Raw genomic sequence first — 25382 nt, 5'->3', positions numbered from 1 at the left:
AATTATATACCTACGTAACCTATAAAACTAAAAATCTAAACTTAAAAATAAATAAAACTAATCTTAAAATAAATAACTGTCCCCCTGCGGCATGGTGTCGGAGACGCTGGCAGCGTTTAAACTTTTTTACGTGTAACTATTAAATATTTATATTAAAAAAAATGAATGCCTTATTATTTAGATAACTAACAAAAAAAGGTTTTAGCAATTTTCTTTAATCAACACACTTTTTATGGCACAAGTTACGATTCCATTCAATTCTCGAACAATTATATACAAGACTTCACTTGAGGGGGGATTAAAAAGGCTCTTTTTCCCATCTTTACGACACTTACGGAGTTGGACCCCTCTTTTATAATTTCATTAGGGGGTAGCGGTCTAATTATATTTTTAGGGATCCGTATAAAAAAGAAACTGATAGTGGAAAGGAAGGCCTTTCGAAAGATCTGCAGTCTGGCCTAGTGAGTAGTGATCCTGCCTACGAAGCCGATGGTCCCGGGATCAAATTCTGGTAAGGGCATTTAATTGTGTGATGAGCACGGATATTTTTTCTTGAGTCATGGGTGTTTTCTATGTATTTAAGTATTTATACATATTTATGTATTATATATATCGTTGTCTAAGCACCCTCAACACAAACCTTATTGAGCTTACTGTGGGACTTAGTCAATTTGTGTAATAATTTCCTGTAATATTTATTTATTATCCTGGGACCTCAATCCAATCCTGGGGCCTATCAAGAGAGATGATGGCACGTGGGGGATAAGGACGAATACCGAAATCCAGGAGTTGGTGGACGAACCCAATATCTTCGGCGAAACCAAATTCCACATACTGGTTCAGCCATCTTAGTGTAAGGCCTGAGTGGACGCTCAACTTGGGCGTGCAGCGGGGCGGGGCGTGCGGCGTGCATGTTAAACAAATGCAAACGTATAGGAGCGGCCTTAGTGCACGCTGCTCACAGCACTTGTGAGCCCGACGCCACGCTGCACGCCCCGCTGATCGCTCCGCTTCGAGCGTCCACTCAGGCCTTACACTTAGAATAGAAGAGGATCGGGCTGCCCGGTGGGTCGACCCAGACCGCTGGGGAGACAGCGTTGAAGCGGACCTGCGGCTCCAAGCCGATAATTGGCAGGAAGCGGCGCAGGATCGGGAAAAGTGGCCAATTTCGCAGGCCAATACCCTCTCTGGGTCACTGAGCCACATTAGTTAGTATAAAAAACTGCCTTGAATTATTTCAAAATGGCGGGTCCCGCCGTGCGGCCATATCACGCTTCACTCGTTTAATAAAACCACAGGCGACTTCACTCAGCCGAGAATTTACGAAATTCACCAATTTGTGTGCTGTTTGATTGGTCCAACGTTTTTAATCACTTTTCTTTTTTGGGTGGCTTTTATAAGTTTAATTAGTCCCATTGGCGTGTAATTTATTTAACGCTTTCGACGCCATGTTGAATTTTTTTTACGGCTATTAAAAGTTTTTTGGGTGCAAGGCAAAAAAGCGGTGGTGGCCGAGTGGATATGACGTCCCACTTTCAATCCGAAGGTCGTGGGTTCAAATCCTGGCTCGTACCAATGAGTTTTTCGGAACTTATGTACGAAATATCATTTGATATTTACCACTAGCTTTTCGGTGAAGGAAAACATCGTGAAGAAACCTGCATGCATCTGCGAAGAAATTCAAAGGTGTATGTGAAGTCCCCCAATCCGCATTGGGCTAGCGTGGGGACTATAGCCCGAGCCCTCTCGCGCATGAGAGGAGGCCTGTGCCCAGCAGTGGGATTATTATTAAGGTTTGCTTATCAAATTTTTGTGGTGGTTTTTCCAAGCCCGATACCTATGTATGATCGTGTTCACGAACGCGTGCCTTGACACATATTGTTTGACATATATCTAAAGACGAGCCTTACTGGCACTAAGAATGGTGCTAGTTCAGTGGTGTCACTCACTAATTCGAGCCAATCGTGCAGTCTAACGCAACTAGTTGCGACTAAACGCGCGCGTGGTGCGAACTCATCAACCAATCGCGTTGTGGCGTTAAACTGCACGATTGGCTCGAATTCGTGTGCGTGACACCGCTGTACTGGCCCCATTCTATAAGGCCCGTCCTTAGATGTCAAAGTCATTGTCATTTGTCATTTTATTGAAGGATAGATTTGACAATCCTGCGCATCATTGTATTTATGGAGTGTGGAATTAAGAGGAGTGGCATCTCTCATGGTAGAACTGTTGCAAAAGTTTCCAGCTGTCAGCTATAAATAATAGTTCCAAATCTCTCCAGAGTAGCGCTAGAGTAGCTAAGAACCTAGGCGTTATTGACGGAGTGAAGTGCGCTGTCTATGATTTGATTTTTTTGTTCAAGTACTCTAGGTATTGTAGCGCCGCCTATTTAAAGTTTTTTGATGACACTTTTTGGTACATGGAGATTTCGTTCCTTATCTCCACCTTCCGTAATTGTATTGGGGATGAATCGAACACCCCTAAGACAAGTCAATTTTTAATGGGTTAGTAAGAAACATTAAAGCCAACATGATTGGCTTAACATATGTAGTTAATAGTACAGTCAGCATCAAAAGTAGCGGATGAAACAACGCGCCAAAAGTATCTGATATTCCGGATAACTTTTCCAAATACAGATGAATCTCTAAAATTCACGTTTAAAACTATATATTTTTCAGTCTTAATTGTTCTACATATAGAACCATCCTTTTTTGTTAAGCTGTTACAGAATGATAGATACTTTTGAAGCGTTGTTTGATCCGCAACTTTTGATGCTGACTGTACAAAGATTAAATAGTAGAATGTGTCAAGTGGATCAAAATTACTTATTTACAGCGTGGGCGCATAATTGAGCCCCAAGCGTAGCGAGGGACTAAAATAGAGTCCTGAGCAAAGGGAAGGATTCAAGCTGGAAATAATTTTGCTACCAAGTAACACATACTGCATTATTTTATTTTTTATTTTATTTAAATACACAATAAGAAATACACAGAATAATTCTTTTTACATATTTTTTCGCCAAACTGCTTGACAGTTTGTTGGCGAACGGTAGCACTCAACATTCTTCCTTAATCTACTGTGTAAGGTACCAACAGCATCACACTTACCTGACCAGTCCTTGGGCCTTATCTAATCGCAACAAGGTTCAAAACTGGTCAGAGAACTGTGACACTGATGAAATATTTGTATCAGAGAAAATACTCAACATACAATCTTATATCTAGTACTATACTATATTATAATATAATATGTTTAAATTATTGTTTTTAAAATATTATTTAAGGTAAATCCAGTTATGAGGTCATGTCATACTATACTTAGGTACTTTATGTTACAATAATTTGACAATAAACTCTGTGTAATATGATAAATCCTGTTGCTTTTTATTATATACACTATTTGCTATCATAGATAATATTATTTACAGACATTTCAGATACTCTCCCATACACACGGACACGCGAGCGTACTCACAGACACACACACACACACACACACACACACACACACACACACACACACACACACACACACACACGCACAGCACACTCACACACATACACCCCCCCCCCTACTCCCCTCTTAAGTGAACTGGAAACCTGGCATCTTTACCCTGTAAATTTATTAATTTTCTTTTCTATTTTCTACTCAACTCATCATGTAGTATCATTTTCTGTTTTTTAAGTTAATCTGTATCGCCTTTGTTAGTTAAGATACTTTACTGCGGAAGAGCGGTGTCTCTTATCACAAGTATCTCTGAATACTTAAAAAGAGACATCTACCCTGTTATTGTAAAAAGCATGTATGCTAACGAATAAATAAAATTTTATTATTTATTTATTTAATTTTATAAGTGACTAATGCTTCCTAGTGACCGAAAATAACAAAAATATTTCACAACCAATTTCATTTCATTACAAACATTCATTGGAGATATGTTGTTTATGAGATTTTCCCTTCCTCTGGTTCCTTTTCTATACAACAGGCGTAATGCAAATCTTATACCTTTAAACGAGCAATTCTTGTATGTATATATGTATATATATTTCCGGGATCTCGGAAACGGCTCTAACGATTTTGCTGAAATTTGGTATATGGGGTTTTTGGGGGTAAATAATCGATCTAGATTAGTCTTGTTTGGGAAAACGCGTGTTTCCGAGTTTTCATGCGTTTTTCTTTCGACGCAGAATATGGTCGCTAATTTCGTATTACCGGCCACTGTCCGTCTAGTTCAGCGGGTTAAGACGCGGACTGCTAAACGAGTGTTACGGGTTCGAATCTCGCCCGGTGATTAACTTTTTTTTTTATATGTTCAAGTTTATATATTTGTAATTTTTTAATTTTTATTGTTTTAGACATGTTTAATTTAGTAAAAAAATGTAGTTAAGATTATCACCTTATACACCACCATATTACAATAAATAGTTATAACCGAGCAAAGCTCGGTCGCCCAGGTACTTTAGGTTTATACACCGTGGGCTGGTAAAACCCGACAGATTTTAACCACGCATTCCTGAGTTCATGATGAGCAAAAAATGTTATATAAGTTTTGGGAAAATTCTGCAATAATTTTTTTTTATCAGACAAAAAGAAATGATTTGCTTTTTCTTCATACGCCACGTTATTTCTTCTTACATCTTGTCGAAAAAAACTAATTAGTTACAACGAATGACTAGTTTTTTTTATTTACAATAAAAATTGCGAGTTTCGTATAAAACTTATAACTGCCAACAGGTATATCTAAACCAAGTCACATAGTGGCAGCGTCGCAGCCAAAAATGCGTTTTTCACTAAGTTATTACAAAAATTTTTCATTATCTCTAAAACAAGACCGATTTCAGGAAACTTTGTATCACATTTTAGTCTCTAAATGCGGTCAAGAATACACCTTTAAAATTTGTCGGGTTTTATCAGCCCACGGTGTATTTTTAGCCACACAAAGTGTAAGGAAACGCTCAGAAAAGCTCTTCTAAATATGACTACTAATCGTTGTAAAATGATCATAAGTAAAATGACTGCATTTATAATGGGATAATTAATCGATTAATGTATTATAGTATTGAATTGCTAAATTATATTATGTGTTTTGTAAATGAAAATTAATTTTCATTACCAATGTTTGCCATATTTTTAAGTCTTTATTCTATATGAATGTAACCATGGCATACATGTTTTTAAATACATTATGTTTATTTTAATGTTCATTATGTCCAACCTCTGTATGTATTTCCTAACTTTATTTGCAAGAAGGTAATTTTAGTTGTCAAATAGGCTGCTAGATGTCGCTATACCATGTGTTGAAAATCCTAGATCGCGGTGTTAAAATTTTTCCGAGAAACATGACGTCTGGCCGGTACTAAACATTGTCAAGCTTTTATAACAGTTGTACCTCTATTGAATTAATTACATTATTGTATAGGGAGCGTGCATGAACTGTAGGAGGCAGCACAGTAGCCGTCAGATTTATGGCGCGCGGCGTAAGGCCGGCGCCCCACTGCTGCGCACGCTACATCCACGGCCCACGTTTTAATACAAACCGTGGGCAAGCCCACGAAATTTTGTATAGGAACGTGGGTCGTGTACATAGCGTGCGCTGCAGTGGGGCGCCGGCCTTAATGTGATGTTTATTGTTCCGATGTGACCCACAAGATGGCAGAACCTACTATGCACAATAAGACACGTGACGTGTAAATTTACATGTTTATTGTTCCGATTCAGGCCAAAAGATGGCAGACCCTCCAACGCGCACGGTCCCTATAGCCAACAAGCGTGCTTCTCTTTTTGGGCCTTTTTACACATTACTTTCTTCCATACTTAAATTTGTACTAATAACAGTGCTTAAACGCAAAGTCTAACAACCAAATTTACACCTTTTTTCAGCGAACCCCCGAGCATACATAATCACGCGGATTTCACCCAATTCGGGCCTTAATACGATGAGGGTGATACTTCGTTACCCCAATTAACCAAACTTTTAGATTAAGCACTCTGTTTTTCCGCTACGGCCAGCAAAGTTGGACTTTGCTGCGCCCTTTTTCCCTGTAAACTGAAGGTCAAAGTTAAATGGTAGAGATACTGGGATGGGTTTTTCGGCGAGATAGTTTTAGTTTCGTTTCGGCAGGGTCCAGTAAATAAAAGAGACTGACAGTCCCTCTACAACGACGCGAGAATAGTCAATGTTGTAGACGACAGTATATATTATTTTTACTTTTTAGTTATTTGCATTGGGCTAGCGTGGGGACTATAGCCCGAGCCCTCTCGCGCATGAGAGGAGGCCTGTGCCCAGCAGTGAGACGTATATAGGCTGAATTATTATTATATTATATTAGTTATTTGCATATAAAAACTGTCAAGCTATTGATATTTATAACGTAACTCAAAACGTAAATGGGCCCACTGATTACCAATCCCGTACCATGAGTCACTGACAGTATCAAAACTGATATATACGCTAATCGAGAACGTAATTTACTATACATCTCGCTCGCACTTATATGCGATTACGAGCGATATGCATAGAAACTCAGTACTCACCTACTAAAATAAGTTTGTATAATGTATGAGTAGGTATGACACAACATTGCTAGCTTTATTTTGGAGCGCACTATTCGCCAACAAACTGTCCACAGTATAGCGAAAAAATATGTATACCTACCACTTAAGCCTTCTCTTGAAAAAAAAAAAAAAAGAAAAAAAAGTTACGTTTTCGATAACGTTTATGTCAGTGCCAAATTGTTGGTAGGTGGTAGCCACACTGTTTACCGGACGATATCGGCCTGTCACTTATACGCAAAAGCTGACGCGAAGAACTGACAGGCCGATATCGTCCGGTGAACTGGTAGTCAATGGGCCGCTTTAAATAAGATTTCATTGATCGCGGTTATAATCACAAAAGTAGATATAAAGCCTAAATAAAGCCCTTAGAAAAGGTAAAATCTTAAAAATATATGTCCAAAATGCCTTTAATATGATGAAATGAGGGCTACCGCGTATAAATCGTCGCTAGAGGCGCTGGCGTAATGTCAACTGTCACTGTCTCTGGGTGGGTTACGCGCGTTTATTACAATTATAATTTTTTGCTAACTTTTTCGATACTTTTTTCGGATTATTTATCGAAAATATGAGTTACGGATCAATAAGTGTCAGTACTTTAAAAGAAAAAGAGGTGCAATTTATATATGTATGCAAAATCTCATCTCAATCGGAAATCGAGAAGTGGGCCAATTTAGCTTCCAAGATGACCCACACTAACATACATACGTAACAGTGTATTTTACGTAACAAGTATTCATTTTTCTGTGTCAATAGATTAGTTTACCAACTTCTAGTGTTATAAAAAAAACTGTATGTTAAATTACGTCATTTTTTCGTCAACGGCATGAAATGTACGGGCCCTGATACTAACAGGGCAAGCTAAATAAAAGCTTACAGACAAGGTACAGTCAACCAATTAGAATCCTAGGCCACTATAGAACCTTGTCGCTTTAACTACTAGATACTAAACTTGACACGCATCACTCAATAAGCACTGTCGTAGAAGTCATTATGGCATGGTTCCATAGTGGCCTAGGAATCAAATTGGTTGACTGTACGCAATGTTGGAAGGTTGCGCGTCGTAAATATGAACTAGTCCCTGGTTCGTGCTGGACAGTGAGATATTCGCTAATTTTGTTGTTACAAATTTGTTTGCGTGGTTAATAATTAGTTGTTCGTCGGTCGGTTTAACACTTTTTCCGGATGGGAGGGGACGAATTTCTGATGTTTTGCCGGATTGTTTTGATTTCAGCTATCTTCTTCTTCCTCGCGTTGTCCCGGCATTTTTGCCACGGCTCATGGGAGCCTGGGGTCCGCTTGACAACTAATCCCAAGATGTGGCGTAGGCACTAGTTTTTACGAAAGCGACTGCCATCTGACCTTCCAACCCAGAGGATAAACTAGGCCTTGTTGGGATTAGTCCGGTTTCCTCACGATGTTTTCCTTCACCGAAAAGCGACTGGTGAATATCAAATGATATTTCGTACATAAATTCCGAAAAACTCATTGGTACGAGCCGGGGTTTGAACCCGCGACCTCCGGATTGCAAGTCGCACGCTCTTACCGCTAGGCCACCAGCGCTTTTTTTTAATTTCAGCTATATTAAAAAAAAACAATAGTTTTGCGTTATTTCGCTCTTAAGAGGAATTCCTAGTAGTATTAGTAGTAGTTTTTCCATACAAACGCTCTCGACTGATACCTCCCTGGATGTTTAACCTAGAGCAGTGTTTTTTTCAAATAAGATCAATATCATCAATATCTGTGCCGCTATGTTTTTTTTTTTAATTGGAGTTATGTAAACAAGAAAGGATCATGAATGTAGGAGTGGACCCGGGTATGTCCTTAAACTACGTCCAAAAGAGAGGTATGAACACTACTGTGAATGTCATCTCACTCTGTGTGGCAGGGCACAGCACAGCGGATGTCATTCCAGATCTAGAGCGGAGCCCAACTGGGGAAGTACCTCCACCTTACAGAAAACCGCAGCCAAATAACACTAGACCCTACTCATAGTGTTGTGTTCCTACCGGTGAGTAAGGTTGCCAGACCTCAAGGAAGGTGCGGAGTGTTAGGGTCGGCAACGCGTAGGTAACTCCTCTGGAGTTGAAAAAAAGATTTGCGGATGTTAGGTGGCGTGACAGTCGTGCACAAACAAAGTCGGTACAAACAGTAGGTGGACCAAAATATTTTTTTCATCACACTTGCTCGAAAAAGATCTTATTTCATGCTGAAGGACAAAGGCCTATTTTGTTCGCACGAGAGTTATGGATTGTAAAAAAAAAAAGCTATAACTTTTTTTATTTATTTATTATTATTATTATGTCACTTATTCATTCAAACCGAGTAGCATAAATGAGTTTTACTTTTAAAACACTGGCGTTTATAATTTAATGTTATTTATTAATATAACAGCCGTTTAAATTATTCTTACACAATTTTTAAATCGTGGCTGAATGCCGAATACGTCTGTGCCTTCGATGCCTCACCTGCGAAGAAATTACAAAATGGCGGACGAATGTTTGTTATGTCACCGTATTTAAGAATTATTTTGCTTAAAATGTAGTTTCTTCTTCGCAAGTGTGATGAAAAACATTGTATGTAGCTCCGGGGGTGAGAATATTGCAAACTCGAGTCTTTAATTACCACCCTCGTATCCAAAATTTCACTTACCAATGCACAATGTACTATTTTTGTTTCTGACCATTCTGTCACGCTAAAATTTCCGTCTTCTATCAAATAAATAGAATAAAGTCTAGTGCTTTCGCTATATTCTAGCTTTAGATTATATTTTAAATGAGTAAAAAAAAAACATTTCATACAAAAAGCTCCAATCCGTCACATATTTTGCGGACAAAACCCAACTAAAAAAAAAATTTGACCCACGTACAGTCGCCATCAGATATATCGGACCGGCCAAGGCGCTCACAAATATCTGAACACGCCTCTATTATCAAGGCGTTAGAGTGTTCAGATATTTTTGAGCACATCGGCCGCCCCGATATATCTGATGGCGTCTGTACATTACATGCTTATCGCAGGCCGGCGCCATAACGCAGTATACATATTATGTAAATGGGGAAATTCTAAAAACAAAGGATATAGTGGAGAGCGCACGATAAATTGCGGCACTCGCGGGACTGCCCTGCCGCGTAGGGTGACCATGCGGTGGGAGACGTTCGGATAATCCGAAGATAGGCTTAACCTATTTGTCTGTGTATAATATTCATATTCATATGTAAAATAATTATAACAGACTGGCTTAAATGTAAGAGTTATTATGATACAGAAAACTTAATTCAAAATATCTTAGGACTTTTAACACACACACACACGCACGTACACACAGACACACACACACGCACGTACACACACACACACACTCATATGGACTTGCAAGTCCATCTTCTCATTAGGTTAAATTAATCTATAAGCAACTACTTTTGTTAGTGTCTGATATGTTAATTTTATCTTTTTATTTCTTTTAAAAAAAAAATGTTGTTCTATTACTAATTAAGGAAGAGCGGTGCCTCTTAACACAGGTATTTGTTACTTAAAAAGAGGCGCCAACACGTAAAACTGTATAAGTAATTCTTAAACAGAATAAACAATTTTTTTTTTTTCATTTTTCAATGTACACATACATTACACGTCAAAATTAGAGTCAGTGAAATAATAATTAAGCCGATTTTGATTAGTACTAACATTTCAATAATAATATAAAATATTGACAAATGTGTTCAATAAAATTACAAATTAAAAACTATAATATTTATCTATGTTCTCGTTTCCAATATTTCATTAATATCATAAAAGGCGTTGTCAATTAGCCATTTTTTAATTTATCATAAAATGTATTATCATTTGATATAGTGGCTATTTGTTCAGGAATGGTATTGTAGATTTTTGGGCCCATAGCATAGGTCATAGCATATATCCTAGAAGAGTTTTTAGTAATCCTTTTGCATTTCTTTTTTCCTGAACGATTTTTCCTGCTGTAATACATTGGTGTAGCAAAAATAGCTAGAAACCGTTTAAGCCCTTAGAACACGATACTGAATATACGCATATTAGTATATTTAAAAAAAAATCTCTATACCCAAGTAATGTTACCAACAAGTGAGGAAAATGAGTCCTACGTTTATATAGGGAAGCGGTCATCCACTGTATTTTGCATGTCGCCTCTGTATTTGCAGGCGTCCATATGCTACGGTGACTGCTTACCATCAAGCCGTATGCTTGTTTGCCACCAACGTAATATAAAATTATCCTTAAAATCTGCGACATAAGGCACTGTAATTTAACTAATTTAACCCCTACTATTTTCTTGGAACTATGATGAGTCAGAGGATATATTGAAATATCGATAGACGACAATATTCAATTTAGTCTGATTCCAAAAGATGAATAACTTGTACAGCTACTTTTCTTTACTGTTTTATCACACATCCCTTAGTCATTCACACGCAGATATTCATACATACATATTCACATACATACACACATTCCCTCACATAAACACTTTCACTTACATACAACTTACTGAGACCTTTTTAACTGTCTTTGTACTTAGTTTGATGAGTATATAATAAATAATCTTATATATAATTTAGCTTTAGCAATAATATATTCTGTTAAAATAAAAACCGCACCTTTTCCATATTTCTCTGAGATTCCCACGTTACAGGCTGAGGCTAGTGTTGGGATCAATGTACAGTCAAGTGTAAAAATATGGATGTACACTTCTAACTCAAAAATATGGTCCTTAACATCTTATTCCACTGTAACCAGAGCGTAGTACCATATTTAGACGATTCTCTCGATACATACTTTACAGCTGACTGTACTGCTGCTCTCGTACTGCCAAATTCTTGAAATAAATATATTCTTCTTCTAAATATTCTTCTAAACTGGCTGGTCACCCTACACACGCACGGGCGGCGCTGATTTCCCGCGCGGGCGGAATGAATCGACTACTTACTGCACCGTACCGTTGCCTATTTCTACGTTTATTACCGACAATAGTACACTAAGAGCTAGACCCAGTAACTGAGTACTATTTAGAGAGCAACGAGAACCTTATAGACTCAGTTTTATATCCCAGATTGCTCTAAATTTTTTTTACAGTACATATGGTGCTACTTTAATGCACTAGTGCGAAAATTAGCATATTACGTTACTGTGTCGAATATTTAAAGGGCCATATGTACTGTAAAACGTTGTACAATACATGTGCGAATAGGTATTTCGCAACTCGTGTCGATTAAAAACACTCCCTTCGGTCGTGTTTTAAATTATCGCCACTCGTTTCGAATTTCCTATTTTTCGCACTTGTATCGTAATGTACTATTATACTACGTCGGGGGCAAACAAGCATACGGCCCGCCTGATGGTAAGCAGTCTCCGTAACCTATGTACGCCTGCAACTCCAAAGTTACATGCACTATGCCGACCCTACACTCAGCACCCTCATTGAGCTCTGGCAACCTTACTCATCGGCAGAAACACAACACTATGAATAGGGTCTAGTGATATTTGGCTGCGGTTTTCTGTAAGGTGGATACTTCCCCAGTTAGGCTCTGCTCTAGATCTGGAATGACATCCGCTGTGCTGTGCCCTACCACACTAAGCGAGATGGCATTCACAATGCCCATACCTCTCTTTTGGACCCGAGTCCAATCTAATATCCATATTAATATTATAAATACGAAAGAGTATCTGTCTGTCTATCTGTTACCTCTTCACGCTTAAACTGCTGAAGCGATTTAGTTGAAATTTGGTTTAGAGATAGTTTGAGTCCCGGGGAATGACATAGGATAGTTTTTATCCACAAAATCATCCCTTAAGAAGGTTGACAGCGAAAACTAATGAGTTAAGGACGTGACAATACAAGTCAAGGCAAGCGTCTTCGTGAATGACACGATCTATGACATTATACGTAGCTATTAGGTTCGGTTGCACCGGCTACAGCCCCGGGGCCTCCACAAAAGAGGGGCCCCCGCAATAGAGACATCGGAAAACTTACCATTTTATTCTGGAAAATAATTTGGGGCCAGGGGGCCTCCACTCCTTTATTGCCCGAGGCCTCCAGACCTCTAAATCCGGCATTAATCAAACCATCTGTCACCGTTCCAATCGATCCCCAAATTTTATTGTATGGGAATTTTCATAATACTTTGTTGAGTGATATTGATCAGTCTGTTAAGTGTGATTGGTGAGACTGAGCCTTAAGGGCTCATTATTATTACCAGTTCGCCGAACGATAACGGCCTGTTAAGTGTCAGTTATTACGAGTTCGTCGGACGATAACGGCCTCTCAAGTTTCAGTTATTACCAGTTCGCCGGACGATGACGGCCTGTCAAGTGTCAGTTATTAAGTACCAGTTCGCCGGACGATAACGGCCTGTCAAGTCAAGTGTCAGTTATTAAGTACCAGTTCGCCGGACGATAACGGCCTGTCAAGTGTCAGTTATTAACAGTTCGCCGGACGATAACGGCCTGTCAAGTGTCAATTATTACAAGTTCGCCGGACGATGATGGCCTGTCAAGTGTCAGTTATTCGCAAAAGCTGACAATCGCGAATAACTGATAGGCCGATATCGTCCTGCGAACTGGTAATATGTGGGCCTCTTAGTCAATTTCCATCATTTTGAATATTTCCCGATTAAACGAAAAAATATATTTAACTTCTGAACCAGCTCAGAAAATTTCACGAGAATCGGTGAAGATTTGCGACCTGTAGAGAAGAACATCAGCCCGCGTAGCTAACGTGACTATCTTTCACGGTCCGTGGCGATCGAAACGCAACTGTCACAGTCGCACTAATATCTAAGAGTGATAGAGAGAGATGATAGAGATTGTAACGTTGGCTAATACGCGGCCAGGACTGCTAACCATCTAAGTGGTGGAGATGGAAATGTTGTCGTATAGAACGATGACGGAAAGAAGCGGCAGGGATATTCCGGGGCTGATGACAATTCGCATAAACTGACAATCTCGAATAACTGACAGGCCATTATCGTCCGGCGACACAAACAACAGTAGGTAAAAAGACTATTTATGACGAAGAATTCCGGCAGTGTTGTATGTGCTTTGTTTTGTCGCATACATAACCATAATCACTCTTTATTCTGAAAATTATAGGCACAAAGTTCCGATAATAATTCTATCCTGAGGGCCTACCGCGAACCACGTTCGACGTGTTGCCTCTCTGTCGCACTTGTTACTGCATTGTTTTTTATATAATAATAAGTTGCATTCGCAAGTTTGACAGGGTGGCAACACGTCGGACGTGGTTCGCGGTAGGCCCACTGTTCTGTCAGCCAATATAAGTCAGTAGGTAAGAGATGCTTGGCTGACATCCTCTAATTTCGCAAATTGCGGGCATCTTTCTGTCACTCGATTTACGCCTTGTGTACATAAGTTTGACAGGGTGGCAACACGTCGGACGTGGTTCGCGGTAGGCCCACTGTTCTGTCAGCCAATATAAGTCAGTAGGTAAGAGATGCTTGGCTGACATCCTCTAATTTCGCAAATTGCGGGCATCTTTCTCTGTCACTCGAATTACGCCTTAATTAGAGTAAAAGAGAAAGATGCCCGCAATTTGCGAACTCTGGTGTTCGCTTTAGGCCCTCAGCGCTGGAAGTTGCCTGCATCAGGAGTGATGGCCATTTCGTGGCATTTTGTAATCTCCTTCCTAATATGTTTTTCTGTTTCATATAAATTTCTCTTATGTGTTTGTCCTTGCTTACGAAAAAAATATTGCTATTCTATCTACGCGAGGAAGAATTCATACCTAAACCACGCGTTCCAACCGATTTACTTAGAGAGAAGAAAAACAACAAAGTAAAACGGGTGATGGACTCATTCACAATAATAATAATAAAATAAACTATTGAACACGTTTCACACATCCAAAAAAAATCTAATTACGTATGTATATGTATACATATACAATCAATCAATTTTTCGTGTTATGGCTCCATCAAGGTGTTGATGATTCTGATATACACCATAGCACAAAATATCTGACAGAATCAGAGACATGTCAGTCGCTTCGCTGACAGAACCAAGTGTCATACAAGTTATTAATGGTCTTTGGTAACTGCTACCTTTATATTTATATGTAAGTAACTAACTAATAATTACAAACAAGATCCATTACTTTTCTGCTTCGTCAAACGAGTAAGAAAAAAGGATAAAATATTTTTCAAAACTGGAGATATAACCCTTAACACCATCTATTGGGTTTTTCTCAAAGGTATAATTTTCTCAAGTTAACTGATGAAAGTTGTTCTTTCACGCCATCTAGTAATTATAAATGAAACCAACCAGAATAGTTAGCACAGATAATAAACATCATCATTGAAAAAAACAAAACCACCTGTAAAAATAACAACTAGATAAATAATGATATTTTTTAAGTAAATGTAAAAACATATTCGCTGCAATTTTAAATATTTATTATCTAAAATTTAATGTTCTTTAAAGAACATGTAACGTTTGCAATAAAATATGTTACCAGCATAATAAAATATCCTAAAAGTAAAGAAATTAAACTTGGAAACTTCGTTATGACTAGGACAAGTGCACTTCCATTCCACCCAGTATCGGAACTGGTGATCAAATTCCCGGGACATCTCGAAATTTCGGAAAATTTATTAAACAATCAATTGTAAACATTAATTGACGGTCGTACCAATATGTTCTTGCTGCGCGGGTGTTCATTGTATTTTTTATAATAATTATTCTAACAGTTTTGTAATACATAAATGTACTATATTGAATTGGTTTATTAAGCGGCGATAAGTTTGTACTTACGTTAACCAAATAGCATCCAATAATTGTAAGTGAATAAAAAAGTTAAACGCGATTCTACGACTGGCTAACATTGCGGGAGTCAACAAATAGAGACGGTCAAAGCAGGCCTATAACCACAAAAATCGAAGTTCGACAATTTCAGCCATTTTTCTCTTTCACTCTAATTACGTCTTGGGGAGAGTAAAAGAGAAAGATCTCCACAATTTGTGAATTTCGATTTTCGAGGTAGGATTCCAGATGTCTGCTGTAGAGTCTAGAGCGATGGAAGCTTTACTGCCAGTCTTCAATATGACACCAGTGAATCAATCACTCAAGTAGTCCGATGTATAGTTGTGTATCAAGAAACAAAGTGCAAGTGTTATTTTAAACGTCAAACACGAATGAAATTTTAAATTATGACGTTTATTTAACAATTGCACAGGCTGCGCTATTAAAATCGCGGCCAACTTAGCTTGATCTAACTCTATTACTATTATTAAAACCTCCCTAGCATATCGATACGTGTATTTATTTGGTTTAAAAACGGAGGATAGTAAATCTTCATCAAATTGTAAGCGTTTTTAACTCTACTACTGGCAACACTGTCCATCCGACCTCACGAACTTGTTCACCGTTGATTCGGTTTCATCGTTCGCACCGCCAGCGTGGTAAACGTCAATGCCAAGACGGTCTTATATTTTAAACGTAAATAGCACACCCATACGCTAAAATGGACTTTTTCAACAAAAAAGTGTGTGTTCTGAAGCTTGCCGCTGCTGTTCTGCTATGTTTGCACCTCTCAAGCCCAGTAAAAGGTAAGTAATACAGTGTAACTAAAGTAAACAAAGAAAAAACTGTGTATTTTCGAACAGTTGAGGCCTTGTTCGCGTATGTCGTGACTCAAATCTATTCGATGCTAATTGTTAATTTGCCAACAACATAGTTTCGTTTGGGCTTACGCGGGCGAGCGAATTGTGTTTATTAGGCATTATGATGATTCCTGTGCGTTACGATATAGTTTTAAAAAAGTCTAGACTTTTCTATGGTTAATAACTTTTTTTAACTGCGTCTTAGTGAGTCATTATTAGAGGACACTTGGATGCATACAAGATGCTTTGATGAAATCACTGCTGCGATAACATATTGCTAAGCTAGCTTGCTATAGGTTGCTTTTTATCTAATCTATATGCAATGTAAACAAGTAGTGTTTTTATTTTCTCGAATACACATTGTAAAGAAACCTTTGATAAGATACAAATTATTTAAAAACAAATGCTGTTAAATACTTTTAAGATTATTACCTGCTTAGCATATATTTGGAGATTGTCTCACAAATCAATGATAAGCTGGTACTTCGGCTATTAAGTGACCAATATTTGGCTAAGAAACAAAAAATTGTGTTTCTTGTATGCTTTTAATTAAACTCAACACCAATAGTTTCAAAAGCAACATTTCTAATATAAATATGTGGGTAGACGAAAAAAAATGTAAGAGGAAAAGGGACAGCTGTTTTTCCATACTAATGTAGTCCACATTTTCCTCCCTGGATATTAAATAAATATAAATAAATAAATAACTATTATAGGACATTATTACACAAATTGACTAAGTCCCACAGTAAGCTCAATAAGGCTTGTGTTGAGGGTACTTAGACAACGATATATATAATATATAAATATTTATAAATACTTAAATACATAGAAAACACCCATGACCCAGGAACAAATATCCATGCTCATCACACGAATAAATGCCCTTACCAGGATTTGAACCTAGGACCATCGGCTTCGTAGGCGGGGTCACTACCCACTAGGCCAAACTTGTCGTCGAAAACTGGTCGTGGTGGTGGTGATATTAACATAATGGAAAATATTTTTACATATGTTCATGTATATTAACCATAGCTGTACCCCTATGTTTGACCTTATTCAATGTTTTAATTATTCTAAAAATTAGGAGTGAATATCAGATTTATACAAATTTATTAAATTTTTCATTATTTTATTTTTATTTATTTTACAAATTTTAAACAACAAATTACAAACTCGTCAACATTCTTGTCTTTGATTATAAAATGAAAATCACTAATTTAATGAGTATGAGTATTAATATAACTTGAATGTCAACTCCATAGCTTGTTATTAGTCTTACCATGCAATAAAAACTCCAATGCCTTGTTATTAAAGTAGCTGCCTTACACATCATGTACCTGACAAAATAAATCTTTGTGGAATGCCTTCCTAGGACTACTAGGTCTGATTATGTCGAGATAGTGAAATCACTAACCCCCTTATAAACATGTACTAAAGGTCCATCAGACCAATACGTCGGAAAGGGACAAATGATTATCAGCAGTATCGTAACTTTAGTACACGTTTATGAAATTAATAAGGGGGTTAGTTGTTAGGTCTACTGCTTAACTTTAAGACCATTAGTGGGTCATTCATTATGACAACCTGTCGGGCCTAGTGGGTAGTGACCCTGCCTACGAAGCTGATGGTCCCGGGTTCAAATCCTGGTAAGGGCATTTATTAGTGTGATGAGCATGGATATTTGGTCCTGAGTCATGGGTGTTCTCTATGTGTTTAAGTATTTATATATTATTTAAATCGTTGTCTAAGTACCCTCAATACAAGCCTTATTGAGCTTACTGTGGGACTTAGTCAATTTGTGTAATAATGTCCTATAATATTTATTTATATTTACTGTGCAATAAAGTTTAAATAAAAATAATAAATAAATAAATAAAGTAGTGCAAGTACCTCACCAACTGGCTCTGTTTATATTCATTATGGGCTCTCCTGGCATTGTCATTTGTGCAAGCGTTTAACTTGTGACAAATAAATAAATATTATAGGACATTATTACACAAATTGACAAGTCCCACAGTAAGCTCAATAAGGCTTGTGTTGAGGGTACTTAGACAATGATATATATATAATATATAAATATTTAGAAATACTTAAATACATAGAAAACACCAATGAATCAGGAACAAATATCCATGCTCATCACACGAATAAATGCCCTTACCAGGATTTGAACCCGGGACCATCAGCTTCGTAGGCAGGGTCACTACCCACTAGGCCAAATCGGTCGTCAAAATTGTACAAGTTGCCTTTGGCCGCAGCTATAAGAATTATATGTGCTGTTCATTTTCCCTAATCCATAAAAAAATCGTACAAGGCGGGAAGAACTTGATAAAATCGAGAGAAATAATTGAAGAAATCTGAACCTTATGTAGATCTATTTTAAATTCAAATTTCCTAAAATTTTATATCACGAGTTATCAACTTCTTCCCGACTTGTACCTGTTTATTGTATTTTTGTACTGTTACTTACAAAACCTGCTTGCCGGACTATTAAGAAGAAGTTTTTTAGGGTTCCGTACCCAAAGGGTAAAACGGGACCCTATTATTAAGACTCCGTTGTCTCTTTGTCAGTCCGTCTGGCACCAGGCTGTATCTCATGAACCGTGATAGACAGTTGAAATTTTCACAGATGTATTTCTCTTGCCGCTATAACAACAAATACGAAAAAGTACGCTACCCTCGGTGGGCGAGTCCGACACGCACTTGTTTTTTACAAGCTTTTATTTACTTTCACCTGACCATTGTCTGTTTGTAATCAAATCTTGCAAGTTTAATTTGATCCACTTCCCGGTTCCCGGAAACACATAAACTAAAATTAACTAAAAAGTTTTTTTATTTGGGGGTAGCCTCACAAATACATTTTTAAAAAATTTCCATGTCAATCAATAGATATGTCCAGACTAGATCTCAAAGTGGCAATACTGCAGTCAAAAATGTGTTTTATACCGACTTATGGCGAAAGAATGATTTTGAATCTTGATATCTCTGGAACTAGGCCTAATCCAGAAAATTTTATGTGACATTTTAGTTTCTAAATATTACCAGGAATGCTTAGTTAAAATGTCTCGCAATGCTCACGGGCACCGTAATCATCTTAAAAACCAGTACCTTCTTAAAGTGAGTTGACAATATAATTTGATACTTATGTAACTGTCTGTACTATCAAGTTACTGCGATAATGTACTCACATAACCATCTACTGTTGTAATTTGACTCTGAGAATGAGCGGAGAAATGTACGGTCGAGATCACAAACATCTTTACAACCCAACATTCCAAATATATATGTACAAGAAATTGTCAGGCGTGTAAATATATACAGGGTGACATTAGCCATTGGACAAACCCTGAAATCCCACGTAGGGTTACTTCTCAGGAATGCTCTGACGTTAATATGTTTTTAATTAGAACAATGTAACACCTCTGGAGTTGCAGGCGTCCATAGGCTACGGTGCCTGCTTACCATCAGGCGGGCCGTATGTTTGCCACCGACGTGGTATAAAAAAATATTTTTTTCGAACTAAAGTTATTTGCAATAATCGACAACAAAAAGAAACACACTGTGTTAATCTTTGGCAGTATTTTTGACAATTTGTTCGAAATATTACATGACATTTTTCAAAAGTCAGAAGCTTATTAGTGTCATAAATCAAAAACATAATCAAAAAGGTTGAAGAAGGTTCCATACTATTCTTTGAGGATATTACCTTAGGAGCTACTAACACATACAGGCTGCTCCAAAGTAAAAATTGGTAATTTGTTAATTTCTTCGAAACCGCTACACCGGCTGTTATGATACTTTGTACACTGGTTCTAAATACCCTAATGCATATGTACATTTCGGCTTTGTCCTATGGCTAGGGACACACTGTATATGTACACGAACTTGTTGTCAGGCGTGTAAATATATATATATATACACGGTGTAACATGAGGAAACCGAAAGACTTGTAGTGTATTCCTGATCACATTTAGATACTAAAATGTTTTATAAACTTTTCAGAGTTAATACCATTTTTTTTTATATTGTAACTTAGTGGGAAACGCCTTTGTGATCGCGATGATGCCATTATGGGGCGTAGTCTAAATATCCTTATTGATAGATGTCAAAAAATAACAAGTAACCTCTGCAAAAACTAGGTTTTACACAAAAAAAATTATAAAAATTCATTTCCAGTGCCGATTTTACCTTAACATTATTTTTTTATGTACAAATACATTCAAAAATTGGAAAAAAAAAACAAACATTTTTTTGGCGAAATTTACTCAAAGTCATATGTCATTTACAAGCTTTTATTTACTTTCACCTGACCGTTGTCTGTTTGTAATCAAATCTTGCAAGTTTAATTTGACCCACTTCCCGGTTTCCGATGAAGCTGAAAATTTGCATACATATGTAAGTCGGATGACAATGCAATATTATGGTACCATCGAGCTGATCTGATGATGGAGACAAGAGGTGGACATAGGAACTCTGTGATAAAACAACGCAACCTAATTGTGTTTGGGGTTTTTAGAATTGGCTCGATGAGTATTAGTAGCGTGGAAAGAAAAGTACAGTCAGCGATAAAAGCTTGTACCAAAAATGAAATTTTTGCCAATAACTTATTTTTTCCTTCTTTTGGCATCAAGAATGTGCGTGCTTAAAATCTTTCAGGTTGCTCGTGTTACACCGTGTATTATCCTACTCCACCACTTCTTTTTGTCAATTAAATGACTGCCAGTGATATATAAATCAACTTCATTATAAGCGCGGTGGCGAGCCGGCGCGTGTCTATAATATCATAATAGCAGTGTTATTATGAATATTTGTGTTTTTTTTTTTTGATGTTAACCTCTAGGGCAAATATGTGTCTTCCTCGCGTTGTCCCGGCGTTTTGCCACGGTTCATGGGAGCCTGGGTTCCGCTTGGCAAATAATGGCGCAGGCACCAGTTTTTACGAAAGCCCCTGCCATCTGACCTTCCAACCCAGAGGGTAAACTAGGCCTGGCTGGGTTTAGTCCGGTTTCCTCACGATGTTTTCTTTCACCGAAAAGCGACTGGTAAATATCAAATGATATTACGTACATAAGTTCGGAAAAACGAGGGCAAATATATTCAAACCAAATTGATTTACCATTGTATAGCCCCCTTATTCATAAACGTCTGCTAAAGTTGCCGCTAATAATCATTTGTCCCTTTCCATCATACCAATACGTCGGAAAGGGACAAACGATTATTAGCAGCTTATCAACTTTAGTAGACGTTTATGAATAAGGGGGTAAGTATTTACTTTGATTTTGGCTTGTAAAGATGTTTGTGTATTTGATCGTATCTATACTAACAGCAACGCTCTTGACCACCAAGGTTCACTAATTGTCAATTAAAAAGGCGTAAAGCCAGGAAATTAGAAAGAAACAAAAGACATGGCACACCGCGCCAAATTTGTGACGGAGGATATGGCCAGATTCCGTACCCGAAGGTTAAAACTGCACCCTATTACTAAGACTCCGCTGTCCGTCCGTCTATCTGTCTGTCCGGTCACCAGGCTGTATATCATGAACCGTGTAGCTATCACGGTTTCGGGACAGTTGAAATTTTCATAGATGTATTTCTGTTGCCGCTATAACAAATACTAAAAAGTACGGAACCCTCGGTGGGCGAGTCCGACTCGCGCTTGTCCGGTTTTTACCATATTACAAGCTTTTTATTAACTTGCAATGTACGTATGTATGTACAGTACCCCTAGTGTAACTAAATTCGATTTTGAAACTTGACGTACGCGTTTGCGTTTAGTCTCATTTTGTATTGGATTTAGGAAGAGCGCGCCAAGCGGGACGTTTTGGAACCTCAAAATCCTATACAAAATGAGACTTAACGCAAACGCGTTCGTCACGTTATGATGTCGATCAAAGTTACACTAGGGGTACGGGTCAAATCTTACAAGTTAAATTTGACCCACTTCCCGGTTTCCGATGAAGCTGAAAATTTGCATACATATACACCGTGGGCCAATTAAACCTGACAGATTTACACCACGCATTCCTGAGGTCATAACGAGCAAAAAATGTTATGAGTTTTGGCCAAATTAGTCAAAAAAATTTTTTTTTTGCCGAAAAAAAAAATTCTATTTGCGTTTTCTGCACACGACACGTTATTTATTTTTACACCTTGGTAAAAAAAATCATTACAACGAATAAGTAAAGTTTTTCATTTATTTACAGACGAAAATTGCGAGTTTACTTTAAAACTTTAATATCTGTCAGTAGGTATGTCTAAACCAAGTCACATAGTGGCAGGGTCACAGCTAAAAAGGCGGTTTTGACTAAGTTATAAAAGAAACAAATTTTCACAGAAATGTTCATTATCTCTAAAACAAGACCGATTTCAGAAAACATTGTATGACATTTTAGTCTCTAAATGCGGTCTAGAATACACCTTTGAAATCTGTCGGGTTTAATTGGCCCACGGTGTATAAGTCGGGTGACAATGCAATATTATGGAACCATCGAGCTGATGATGGAGACAGATAGTGGCCATAGGAACTCTGTGATAAAACAACGCAACCTAATTGTGTTTGGGGTTTTAGAATTGGCTCGATGAGTGATAGTTGTCTGCGGAAAGAAAAGTACAGTCAGCGATAAAAGCTTGTACAGTCAGCGTCAAATACTTCGTAGCAGTCAAAGTAGCCAAATAGTTCGGTACACCATATATTTAGTATGGTGTACGAACTATTTGGCCACTTTGACTGCTACGAAGTATTTGACGCAGACTGTACCAAAAATCGAATTTTGCCAAAAACTTATTATCTTAATTACTCTGGAAATATACACCGTGTTTTTATTGAATTGCGTTAACTCCGGGGTTTCGGTAAGTACGTTTAAGGAAACTAAATGGCATAGTTAATTTAAAAAAAAAAAAATTTTTTTTGTTTTTTTTTTACTATTTTTTTTTTTATAAAAAGTAACTAAATGTTGCATATAGCGTTGTTGTAACACGGGCATTACATTTAACTCAACCAAACAATTGAAAACTGTGACATATCAATGTCATTTCTAACATCGATCGTCCGAGATAGTACGTACGTTTAGTAGCAAATGTATGAACTCGCACTAAACACTAACTAATAAGTAAACAGGTCCTAAAGCAAGTGTACACGCTCGTAAGGGCCTTATAATATAAAAATTTATGATTGATTATCTCCGAAATGGAGTTAGTTAGAATATCGGTATCTTTGAGAAAGTTACTTAATTTAAGCTCAGGAATGCACCCTCGAAATTAACGCAAATCAAAAAAAAACACGGTGTATGTGACCGCGGCCGGCAAAACGTCCCACTTTGTCGCTTGCCACAAGGACGAGATTTGCTTGTATCTTTACACGAATAACCTGTCGCCCTTACGGCGACAGTGGGACGTTTTGCCGGCCGCGTTCACATATTTCTGTTTAAAATTTCGCTCGTCACATCCCTCGGCTATCTCACTAGCTATTTTATACTAAAATTAAACTGCTATGTTATGGACTTATGGATACCTTAAAAACACACAATAGTACATTACGAGCATTAGTTTATGACGCGGTTTATTTTTTTATTTTTTTTTATACTACGTTGGTGGCAAACAAGCATACGGCCTGCCTGATGTTAAGCAGTCTCCGTAGCCTATGTACAACTGCAACTCCAGAGGAGTTACATGCGCGTTGCCGACCCTATCCCCACCCCCCCTCGTTGAGCTCTGGCAACCTTACTCACCGGCAGGAACACAACACTATGAGTAGGGTCAAGTGTTATTTGGCTGCGGTTTTCTGTAAGGTGGAGGTACTTCCCCAGTTGGGCTCTGCTCTAGATCTGGAATGATATCCGCTGTGCTGTGCCCTACCACACAAGGCGAGATGACATTCACATTGCCCATACCTCTCTTTTGGACGTAGTTTAAGGACATACCCGGGTCCAAAGGGTTTATTTATTTAGTATTAATTTTATTTTGACACTTGGAGAGACTACACCTCCAAATTTTATTAGTATTAGTACTCTGACATTGGGGACCTTTTACATCTCAAGATTTAATCTGTTTTTAACCATAGAGACTATACATCTCTATTGTATTGTAGTAATTATTTATTTTAAGATTATTATAATGTAATGTATACCCAGGTATTGGCTGTTGTATTTATAAATGTTGTTATGTATTTTTCATGTCACTATATGATGTTACTATAAATGTTGTATTGACTTGTAAAAGAGCCCTTGAGCCCTACTTGCAGAATAAATTTTTGAATTTGGAATTTAGAAATTTTAAACGATACAAGTGCGAAAAACAGGAAATTCGAAACGAGTGGCGATAAATTAAAACACGACCGAAGGGAGTGTTTTAAATCGACACGAGTTGCGAATTTTACCTATTCGCACATGTATCGTACAACGTTTTACAGTACATATGACCCTTTAAATGTTCGACATAGTAACGTAATATGCTAATTTTCGCACTAGTGCGATAAAGTAGCACCAAATGTACTGTAAAATATATAAAAACCTACATTCCTCGATTTAATATTAAGCATTGCGGTTTTTTGCACAGCCACCTGTAGGCCTCCCAAGGGCCTGTTTCACATTGTCCAAGTAGGATAGGTAATTAACAAATAAATAAACTGCCAGATAATACTTCCTGTAAAACTTAGCACTTTATCTACCAGTTAAGCTTATTTGAAGATTGTGAAACGCCAACGATGACTTTATTCGTCAGATAAGTGGCAAGTAGCTTATTCAGGACTTTACTTGGACATTGTGAAAACTCACATTATCCTTATTCCTACTACTGTTTGTAATAATAATAAAAAAACTAAATTTAATATTCACTTTTCAAAAAAAAAATATTTAGAATGTTGAAAATTTGCATGAAAACCTTTTTTTTATACTACGTCGGTGGCAAACACGCATACGGCCCGCCTGGTGGTAAGCAGTCTCCGTAGCCTATGTACGCCTGCAACTCCAGAGTTACATGCGCCTTGCCGATCCTAACACCCCTCTCCCTCCTAAACCTCTAACCTCTCTTCTCTTCTTTAACCTCTAAAAGTATAGATTATTGACGACCGGTTTGGCCTAGTGGGTAGTGACCCTGCCTACGAAGCTGATGGTCCCGGGTTCAAATCCTGGTTAGGGCATTCGTGTGATGAGCATGGATATTTGTTCCTGAGTCATGGGTATT

General features: G+C 37.7%; 1 protein-coding gene across 1 annotated transcript in view; it reads left to right on the top strand.

The window, feature by feature from the left end:
* The first annotated feature begins 15925 nt into the window (after positions 1–15925).
* LOC133515462 (plexin domain-containing protein 2) overlaps positions 15926–25382 on the top strand; it is an 85754-nt gene continuing 76297 nt past the window's right edge. Inside the window, exon 1 of the mRNA XM_061848040.1 lies at positions 15926–16145. Within this exon, the coding sequence (XP_061704024.1) occupies positions 16061–16145 (85 nt within the window). The 5' untranslated portion in view covers positions 15926–16060. The remainder of the gene's footprint in view (positions 16146–25382) is intronic.

This window comes from Cydia pomonella, chromosome 1 (assembly GCF_033807575.1).
Source record: "Cydia pomonella isolate Wapato2018A chromosome 1, ilCydPomo1, whole genome shotgun sequence".
Taxonomy (NCBI): domain Eukaryota; kingdom Metazoa; phylum Arthropoda; class Insecta; order Lepidoptera; family Tortricidae; genus Cydia; species Cydia pomonella.
The sequence above is the reverse complement of the archived record's forward strand: the minus strand, read 5'-3'. Positions and strand labels throughout refer to the sequence as shown.